This window comes from Fusarium mangiferae (assembly GCF_900044065.1).
Source record: "Fusarium mangiferae strain MRC7560 genome assembly, contig: FMAN_scaffold004, whole genome shotgun sequence".
NCBI lineage: Eukaryota > Fungi > Ascomycota > Sordariomycetes > Hypocreales > Nectriaceae > Fusarium > Fusarium mangiferae.
The window spans coordinates 274,286-284,979 of NW_024573924.1; the positions used below are offsets into that span (position 1 = coordinate 274,286).

The 10,694-nt window shown below is 47.6% G+C and overlaps 3 protein-coding genes across 3 annotated transcripts; 1 reads left to right on the forward strand and 2 right to left on the reverse strand.

Moving 5' to 3' along the window:
• Window positions 1–2,231: 2,231 nt before the first annotated feature.
• Window positions 2,232–2,819, reverse strand: FMAN_08668 (uncharacterized protein; the record flags this gene model as incomplete). The annotated part of the gene is made up of 1 exon (XM_041829424.1): window positions 2,232–2,819. One exon carries the CDS (start codon window positions 2,817–2,819, stop codon window positions 2,232–2,234), a length of 588 nt encoding a protein of 195 aa, XP_041680188.1.
• Window positions 2,820–5,034: 2,215 nt separating this feature from the next.
• FMAN_08669 (uncharacterized protein) lies at window positions 5,035–5,847 on the reverse strand (the record flags this gene model as incomplete). Its single annotated transcript, XM_041829425.1, has 1 exon — window positions 5,035–5,847. The coding sequence occupies one exon, from the start codon at window positions 5,845–5,847 to the stop codon at window positions 5,035–5,037; it is 813 nt and encodes a 270-aa protein (XP_041680189.1).
• Window positions 5,848–7,907: 2,060 nt separating this feature from the next.
• FMAN_08670 (uncharacterized protein) lies at window positions 7,908–9,759 on the forward strand (the record flags this gene model as incomplete). The annotated part of the gene is made up of 4 exons (XM_041829426.1): window positions 7,908–7,974; window positions 8,028–8,614; window positions 8,664–9,032; window positions 9,082–9,759. The coding sequence occupies 4 exons, from the start codon at window positions 7,908–7,910 to the stop codon at window positions 9,757–9,759; spliced, it is 1,701 nt and encodes a 566-aa protein (XP_041680190.1).
• Between the last annotated feature and the right edge of the window lie 935 nt (window positions 9,760–10,694).

Genomic DNA, 10,694 nt, shown 5'->3' on the forward strand with positions numbered 1-10,694 from the left:
AAGGTGTGTTTCCCGGAGGACTGAGGCCGGATCTTTGTGCCCTTCCCTTTCCTGCCTGAACTTGACGAGGCAATCCGACCTCCTCGCGAGTGTGATGATTTCTGCATAATGACCGGGTTACATGGAGTACGGCTTATTTTCCTTGGATCGACCATTTCATCCTTTTCTGTTTCTTCCGGATATGATCCCCTTCAGAGGTTTCCGGTTTCTTTTCTCTGGCTGGTGCCGCCACCGAGTTGCAAGTTTGCATCTCAATAGGAACTTCCTACTGGAAAGGTATCAAATTCCATCCTCTGGACGCTGATTCCGTTTTCTACGAACCTGGATCTCCCTTGGAGTCGATAATACCCCTGGACGTACCGTGCCAACTGTTATTGCTACCGATGATGCCCTGGATACACGAACTGGACCTTACGAGACGCATACCTGGGTGTCTTTTTTCTTTACTCTTTTTATGACGACATTGCATTGTGGATGGGCCTTTCCTGAATTGACGACCTCATCGACTACACACCACTATTTGCCTTACGGATGAGATTATGCTGCATACGTTTTACAATGGGACACGGCGCTGAGCTGGGAAAAGGAAGGGGAGCCATCCCTTACCAGGTGGATCTGGGGTGGTATTTCGATGTCATGACCTTGCTGTCCGGACGCACCCTCAGGGGGAGTATTCTGTTTTCCGTTCTTACCTGGATCTGGCTGGTTCTTGCTCTCGACTCCAATGTCTTTAGCTCCCGGATTCTTCGGTGTTCAGCATCGTGGAGACTCGGTGTTTATCGGAATAGTAATTGGCAGAGGCCGGCATCCGGACAGCAAGGTGAGTTCGATTGAGCTTGTATATATTAGCCAACCCTTTTGAAAGGAATTTCTGCTTCCCTATCTTCCCCATCTCTCCCCGTTTCCTTCCACATAGGGACTTTCCATGGATATTTGTCTTGATATGAATCGCAAAGACACTGACTCGCCAGACTTGACTCAAGCAGCTAGGTGCACAAATGAATTCCCTGGACTCAGATACCTCATACCTCTTACTGGACTTCCTGGACATCTTGGACTCTGATCAACCACCTGGCAAATACCTTCCCGCTTGACCAAGGAATGGACCCACTCCCTGAGGATGTTTGCTTTTGCCTGGATCTCTTCCTACTCAAGCAATGCTTTGCTTTGGATCCTATGACCTGGACAACTTACCTCAGCCGAGGTTTGCTCATTCGTCACTGACGATATCGGTACTCATTTGCGTCTGCAATGGGTTGCCTGGGACACAAAGAAACAAAACAAGTATCTAAGCATACCATGCCAAAGGAGCCAAGGTAACATGCAAACAAGGTGATTCAATGACTACGAATCTGGATTCAATCTCGTTTCACATCACTGGATCGCAACTTGCTTCATTACTGTCTGCGACATAGGTCGCTTGTTGCCGTGGATTCTACTGAATCCATTCCTGTTTGCATCGCGGGCCGACTTCTTGAGTAACCTTTGGGAAGAGTCAACTTGCTCAAGCCTGGATATTTGCTACACCCTGCTGAACACATAGCAATTGTGGAAGTCGACAATTTAGAGCAACCTGGCGTGTGGATACCTTGATCCTGGACTCGCTACGTTGTATATGGAGTCAGTTATCGGAACGATATTTCGAGCTTTCAATCAAGCACAATGTGACTTCCGGAGCTGTACATGCATATCTCACGACATTACTGGATTTTGATCAAAACTGGATAACCGGATCTTTTTTTATGCGAATGATTGTGTGTTTGGTACTATGAGAAGAAGCCTACTTGGTAGCATGGATGGCGCAGCAGGAGGATGAATTGAGGGTTTAGACGGATTGGCTCTATGATTTACTTTTTTGTTCTTTTTCTAAACCTGGATCCCATGGACGCATCTCGTTTGAACGTTCTGTTATTTTGCGTCTGTCTCATATCCTATGGTTGTTGAATCTTGATGGTGCCTTGGGACAGGTACAGGGAGTTTATGAGTCTTGTTTCTTATTCGCTTGGGGCGGAATGCTTGGGAGAGTTGAATCTCATGATTTATTATTGTTGCAAAAGTATGTTGAATGAATACAAGAGTTGGCCACACCTTACGTTCCTGTTTGCCGTACGTACAAATCATGATTTCCCTCAAGCGAAAGTACACGTCAAATTTCCAGCATTTGTTAAGCAATAAACACATTTCTTTGCTGCCTCAAATATTTGCAACAGGGTCGGTGCATCTGGCATTCATCACTCACGGTCCAAAGCCGGGCGGCTCCTTCGTCGATAGGGATGATACGAGTAGAGGCGTTGGTGAGTGCAGTGAGATGTGTGATGATGTCTTGGAGGTTGATGGGCTCGAGAGGTAGGCTCCGACGGAAGCGGCTGGAGGAGGCCGTCCCCAAGCAGTGTGTCGATTACAGAGAGGACCCAAAGCTCGCAGCGGCCAGGTCTGCCAGGAGCGTTGGCAGGCCCGTAAGGATCGAATGGTCTTGGGTGACTCTTGATCATAGCGCACGCATTGTCGAGTTCTTGGGACGCAATCGAGCCAACGCATCTGCTATCATGAATGGTGCCAACCTGACCTAGAGTCTCGACGATATCCGAGACCAGAGTCATGGCAGGCTGCGTATGTTCAGGGCTTGAAGATTCCAGAACATGATAGAGATAGCCTGCCGGTCGCGGAGAGCTTGTTGGAATGAAGATCTTGTGAGTGCCAGGGGAGTGTTGGATATGAAAAACCTGATAGCGAGCTGGCTCAGGGGTTTGAGCTGGCGGATTGGCGACAGGATCAGGGCTGGAAGCCTGGGCAGAGTCGGAGCTGATTGGAAAGATCATTGTGACAAGATAAGGATTGGCGTTAGGGTGGGTTTAGAATGTCTGGGCAGGCACGGGACTAAGAAGGTCTTGTGAGTCTTTGCCCTGGCAAGTTGGCAGGAGATCGCCTCTCGATATATAGGCTTATGTATCTTTATCAATTCTTGAGCAACAGCACCAAAATTGGCCGTGGAAGCACGGCAGAGAGCTAGTTGACCAAACCCTGTTAGTGTCGTCTGGAGGCTGTACGAACCCGTGCGTGTCGTATCATCAGGGTGCTGCGAGAACCGGGCGGCTCAGTTTCGAAGGCTGCGGGTGTCCGCAAGCCAGGCCACAGTAACCATGATGATCCGAGTTGGCCGTTTGTGGTGTTGATGCGGGACGTGGTCGATCACATTGTATATCTCAGAGGATATAGGCCGAAAATGCTGTCTGGGCCAACGAAAAGTGTGTGGGTTTGTCCGAAAGGTAAGCCCACGGCATCGGGCGGGCAGTTGTGTAAGTTGTGTGATGAAGTCCAAGCCTATTGCTCGTCCCGAGGTTCAATAGAAGCCAGAGCTCTGTGTCAGGACAGGAATCCAAGCACCTGCCCGTACCATGGAAGCCCTGGTCGAGTCGAGTTACGCATATGCTGCAGGCAAAGCTCATAATAGATACTCGCATATCGAGCTAGCATGCTTGGAATGGAGACAAGAGAGATTCTGCACTAGATACAGGATCAAGCTGACGTGCGCTGGAGGACAAGTGCAACCGCATGACAGAGCGGAGCGTTCAACATATCTAGCCTTGTATGGAAACTCGGCCGCCCTATGCAATGAAGAGATAGTTCGCGGTGAGGTCGCTTGACGCGATGGCGTCAAGGTCAGCATGATACGCAACGGCACGGTACGGTGTGGGAAGGCGAGTCGGGTAGCTGCGCAAGCTCAAACTGAACACAAGCCTGGCTTGTGGTGAGTGTTTGTTGTGCTACGAGAGTTGGAAAGAGAACAGCCCACATTCTTGATGCTCTCATTTCTTGGATCTATCTTGCTGAGGTATTGACAAGATTCACACGGACTCAAGGATAGGTAGTCACTAGCCCTTCATTCCTAATTCAGTCATCTAGACCATGGTTCCAGAAAGTGATCGATGTATTGTGCTTATGAGAATGGACAATTAGCAGATGAGTGAAACTTCTTCTTAGAGGACAACCTACTACCCAAAAGCGATCACATCGTTCAGGAATCCGACAAAACCATAGTATTTCTTTGCTTGGGCTTTTGCGATTGGTCGTCTTCAAATGGGAGTGTTCGGGCGTCAAACACTGCGCTTGATGAGCTGGCTGGCTTCGAACGCAGTGTTAGTAGGTATTATGTGTTCGACTCCATTTGACTAGTGGGATATTACTTACTTGCTGGCGGTCACAGTTTGAGGATTGTGGAATGGGTGAGTGTTTAGGAAGGTATTTTATGCCGTATCCCGTGGGTCTTGTTGCTCAACATTGTGATCGAATAGTCCTTTTGCATTGCAATTTAGAGGCTTGAATGAGGCGGCAAATGAGACGAGTTGCAAGGGTTTGTCTCTTGGTGGACAGGTTATGAAGCTGTGGAGATGGCAGAGGTAAGACGATGAGATGGATGGGTCGTGGCAGGAGAAAACAGCCCGTCGGGCAGAGACCTACTGGTACCTACCTGGTAGGAGGTACCTTACCTGAGGTGGGGGCCAAGGAACTTACCTAGAGGTACCTACCTTCCACGGCCTTGGAAAGGTTGACTGCAGGTAAATGTCTTACAGAAAGCGCGAATTTAATGCAATAACCTTCCAGTGTCATGGCCGACTGCATCTCGTAGGAAGGAGTCATCCTTGGTGAAACTGCAACTACCCGTCATGATCTCCGCGTGACTAGAAACCCCCGTATCCACACCTGCCACTTCCAAGGTATCCGGAGAAACTCGGTCAAGATATCAGAAAACGGAAGGAGCTTGACGATGAAAGAAGGACCATGGATCTAGTTGTCATGGAATTGAAAGCGGATGGGCCCTGGATGAAAAACATCATCGAGGTAGGTAGGTAAAGGAGTGGAGGCAGTAAGGTAGTCGTGCTGGGAGGTGTAGTCATAAGGAGATACCTATCTATCTATCATTCTGTATAAACCAACCAATTTGGTCATCAATATTGCCCCCATTGTTTAACAAGATGAAGGAAAGGCTTCCCGGATGAAATCGTTACAGAAGTAAGATGAGAGACAACCTTGACATCAAGACTTGAATTCCATACCAATAATCTTCTTGATACCGTTTCTCTTGGTGAGCAATCCAATTATACCCAGTTTCGACTCTTCTCTCTTCCAACCTTCTTGCATCGGCAGTCTCTCTTCCTGCAAAAAGGCCCTGGCATAGTTACATGGCACTCTATCACCACTTCCAATGACGTTGAGGATCAGGGCAATCTCCGCACACGCAAGATCGTGTTCGAAAGAGCCATATTGAAGACCCGGGTTATCCTCTCTCTGTCTGGCGATGCGCGTCTTGCGAAACTCTGCGAGGTCATTCGCAGTAAGAGTCTGCCCGTCCTTTGAACTTGCCAAGAGATCTTCGACAAGGTCTTTCTGAAGAGTGATGTTATCACCTTGTTGATGATCCCGGCGGGTTAAAGATATATCGTGCTCAACTGTGTTGGGTAACCCGAGCTGGTCCAAGTTCAAAACCCTGTGACCCTCAGAGTCCAGCTGACCCGGCTTGCGCATACCAAATCGACCCAACAGAGACCAAGGGTCCCTGATCGTTTGCAAAATACTTTGCAAAAGAGACTTCTTTACGACTGGGTCATCGTGAAATTTTGAAGGCGCGCGTTCTTGAAAGATGGGATTGGCAAAGGCAGCAGCGAGAGGCTTGGAAAGGCCAACTGCGTCCATGCCAGCGAGAACTTCTTCAACTCGAACATTTCGGCCGTCGCGGGGAAGATAGCCATGATTCGCGAGAGAGTTTATCATCGGGCAGGGGCCGCGTATGTCGTTTGGACCCGAAGGTGCATATGTCCCTTTTGCGAGCGGTTCTGAAGCTGAAGCCATATTGAACACCAGTTATACGATGATTAGGACAGTATGAATGTGAATACAAGACCTATTACGAGCATGTGATAGAAAGAGGGGAAACAATATTCAGTTATACTGTGTACCATGTCTTGCTTCCCTCCTGACCTTCAGCTTATGCTCGTCGAGCTATTAGCCACTGATGTAACAGCTGACAGACACTATTGTCGCTAACGACTTCAGCCAGCCTCATTCTCATGGTCACCGGCGGCTTTAAAGCATAAGCAGCTAAAAAAGAGCTCTCTTTGGCTGGGTACCGTAGCATTCATGCGCTTTGACTGCGGCATCATCCATAGCAAACTCAATTAAGACACCCAATAAATAGCTGCCAACACTAGAGTGCAGGGGCATTCTTCCCTCCAAATTGGACACCGGTGTAGCCAGACTGTGAGAATTCACCACGATAATTCAGTAGGATACCTGGTATGTCGTATTCCTCGCGTGGTTTTGAATTGCGGTGAGTAGGTAGGTTGGTAACACCATGCAAATATCCGAATAAATTGGATATCAGATCATGCGACAACGAACAAGAGATGACTTGACCAGGTTCGACATACAAACACAAATATTCATGGGCTCCTCAGTCTGAAACATGGCTTGCAGGTCAAGAAGTGCCAGGGATTGAGATGCAGAGCAAGGTTTGTCTGCTTGCTTGCTTGCTCTGACTCAGTTGCTCTAATGGGAGGTTGTCACATCTGCGTGCTGCAGACGCAAACGAGCGAGCATACACAACAAATTTCCGGGTGCATACGCAAAGAAGAAACAAATCCGAAAATCTCTTGCTTATTTGGTGGAATCACAGTGTGTTTTATTGCCTGTAATGAATGACTTGTCAAGTTTAATGCTCAGTCACTTAGAACAACATCACTTACAGAGAGAATTTCCAGATTTTTCCTTACACGAATCGTTTGCGTCTTGATACATATCAGTTGCTGTTGCAAAGCACCGTATGTGTCAGAACAAATCAAATTACCACCCAAGATTCCCTTATGGCAAAGAAGACACAAATCACACCGTTGTCATTAGGATATGACTATAAATTCAGCACTCTCCTCCATTCCAACCTATTCCTCACTAAACAAACCATCAGTTCTCTCTCTCTACCTTATATATATAGTGAAGACCAATAGTGTGCAACTCAGAGCTGAGAGGGAGGGCCAAAGAATCAGTTCCAGACCAATACAAGCTTTTGCCTGATGTTGCTCGATGACTATCACTATGGTCTCCAACCATTTCTTTTCATCTGTTTTGGCTATCTGAGTTATCGTATCATAGAATAAATCAAAGAGATATGCTGCTGATGAAACGACTGGCTCTGCTCCGAACATTTTGATGAAGAAGCGATACTTGTGAGTCTCTTAGTAGGCAATGCTCCTGCTGTAATGATACATCAACGTCTCTAATAGAGATGCTAAATTCAATGGTCCTTTTCAGGGCTGCATGGATAAAGACAACGATTCATCTTCTGTTTCAAAGCATATAAAGAGATACTACAAGGGTCAAAAACTGCCATAGCCAGCACAAGGACTTGGTCTACGGAAAGAAAGTCAAAACATTCTATTTGTGCAACGGAATGTGCAGAAGCTAAGCCTTTTGTACACATCAACCAGCATCAGATCAAGCAGAACAGGGAAGAAAACCCAGTCGCCGCCAAATACCTCGGGACTTTTTGGCTTTCAGGTAGTTGGGTCTGTGTCACCCTACCAATCTACCAGGCAGCCAATATCAGCCGTCTTTATGAAGGGGTCTATGGCGGCGGTGCCGTTGATTCAAGTTAATGAAATATATAAAAGTGAACGATACATCATTGACTCGGTACCTCATGTTGTCCATGTTCTGATTGTTCAGGCTGTTGTTCGATTTTTGTATTCACCCTGCCACCCACTGCTCACCAAGCTTCCAGTGTCAATTAATGTTCCCATTCAACAATCCGACAGAACATTCTCGTTCTCAAGGTTGTTGGAACAGCAATCTTTACATAATCTCCTTCTTACACACCTACAGACTGAACCTTGACCTGTCACCACAGCTCGGGCAAGATGAGTGATATGATCAGAACCAAGCGCTGCATGCTTTGCGGCCTGCAGGTCAACGCGACCGGCCCAGGTATGTTGTTCCTCTTTCAACTTTGAAGCCGGAACTAATACTGATATCTATAGAATTGCACGAAGACTGCGGACGCATTGGTTTAGGCCACTTACAGCGTGCCATGCAGAGAATCCACCAGTTCAACTTTGAGCCCCCAGCAGGACAGGAGGAGCACACGAGGGTCACGAGATGGGCCGAGACAATGATTTCTGAAGGGCTGTCGCTTTATTTCGCTCAGGGCGAAACAAAGGCTGAGCAGGAACTCAGCAGGACGTCGGAAGTCCTGCGAGGCATTGGCCAATACTTGGTCTCACACTACATAGTGAGAGAGAACGAGTCTATGCTTCGCAGGGTTTCCCGTACGACATTTGTTCTGAAGCGCAAAGTCAATGTCACATTCTCTTTGTTCCAAGGACGGAAGTACGTTGCGTCTGTGTCGAACGGTCAGGAGCAGCAGCCAGGCAAAACATCCGAGCTGTTTACACTTGATCCTGGGGAAACGGCGCATGTCGTCCACATTGCCGAGAACCATCTCGGTGTCGTTAACTTGGTAGTTGCTGACTTAGACCATGTCTTTCAAGCTGACCAAGTTGCTGGAATATGGTGGAGAGCCATCTACATCCCATGTGGAAGATGCTTAATCATGGCAACTCACGATGTAAGTTTATGACTCAAGATAGGAACCCAGTGATCTAATATCCAAACAGGGGATCAAACTTAGAAACCTGTCTCCAGTAAGCCCTTGCACGTTCTGTACATCACTGCAGGGGCCTAGTTATCATCAGATTGCATGGCCCTTCCCAACCCACCACATCGCGATCCGCTGGATTGGAGAACCACGCTCATATCCGGCGCGAATGGCACCTGTCATCTTGAAAGGGTCTTGTAGCGGTATATCTACTTATTGGGAACACACAATCCTGGCAATTCACAGTCATGATATTGACGAGAAGTCCCCGGCCTCTTACTCTCGGACAGGCGATGATGCGGTGTGGATTTACACGCCCCTCGACGACAACGAGACAATTACGGAGATATGGTGGGGTTTCATTGACGCCAATGGCGATGCGATGGGTGTAAGTATCTCATATCGTTTCATGTTACGAAGTGACTGACAGACTATAGCTTCGGACCAACAAAGGCCGAGAGGTATTCCTAGGCTTCGTAGGTGCAATCCCAGACCTTGATTGGGAACTAGCATCTACGCCAGCGATGAATAACTGCAGGTTTTACTACGACTCTATGTCATCTACGTGTATTGGTGGCCTAGCATTCGAGGATCCCAGTCCCGTTACTCAAGGCGTCCAGCCCTTTGACCCTACCACTATTGTGCCACCCATGCCAGACTTTCGGTATTGTGTCGAGCTCTTCTTCTTTTCGTCAGCCAACCTAAAGGGTCTCTCCGAAATCACAGTCTGCAAAGTTCCAGACAAGCGTGGGATCTCTGGTCTCCTTCTCGCATATACCAACGGCCACAAAGAGGCTCTTGGTGAAGTACGACTGAACTCTCTTGAACCTCCTATCGATGTTGGTAAACAGGACCGGATCTGGCTACGCTTTGAGTATGATCCCACAGGAATCATTGATGAACATCCTCGTCTTGTCGAGATTTCCTTCTCCCGGATTGAACCAATTATACGCGATGGAACAGATCCTACAATTGCTGGCATCAACTGTCTCGAGGTTCTCTTCACAGATGAACTCCACTGGTGGTGGTCACCCCTACAGTGTCAGGTATTCTACAACGGTCAGGGCAGCTTACAACCACGAGATGCGGATAGATGGCTTCTATTCGACAACTAAATAGCCAAGCCCTTCCACTACCAGGAACTGTCAAAATCGACAGACATGGCCCAACGAAACACTCAGACCTATCAAGGCAAGTGGACTAGCATCTAATACTTCTACCTACTTTCTTTGCCTCAAACTTGCCGCCCAATCGCCATTTGCAGTCTTCCGCCCACTGCATCACTTCATGAAGACAGCTATCGCCGCACACCACATGATGTCATTTTCTACTTCCAGTCTTACTACAGGAATTCATCCGTCCATGTCAACGTTACTTAGACATCCTCAGACCGGGCTTGGAACTATTTTGATACCAAACAGGCTATTTGCAAACTCGTTACTATCGTGGTGCTGCAAGCCGATTCCAAAGAGGACTCGCTATAGACAGAAACAGGAAGTCATCTCAGTTGATTATCACCAGAATTTGGAGGCAGTAGCAGTACAGTAGTTCAACACTCTTCTATCGAGTAGGAGGAAGATAGATGCGGTATACTCTTGTCTTAGACCAAGAAGAACCCAACAGGGATGATTCGTTACTACCAGCCTTGACTACGTAATTTATTTCAATGTTTTTACATACGGCGCATTCAACCAAGCAACCATCGCCGCATGATTGTTACGCAAGAGAAAAGGGCTGCCTCCATCCTATCAAGTTAGATGCTATAAGTACCTATAGAAAGGAGTCTGCAGGAACCCGAGTCAAAAACCCGCGCTCTCCTTTGTCTTTCGTCAGTAATATATGTTTCTTTGGACTTCATCACGTTATTATATGCATCTTTCTTGTATATATGCTGCCCACGATACGACTTATCATGTGGAGATAGTATACAAGAACCGTGGGATCGCTTCAATTATATAGCATCTTATACATCAGGTCACGACAACTGCGATGGCTCCAGCCTGCAGGTAGACCTGGCCGAATGATTTCGCTACAGATCAACCAGTCAGGC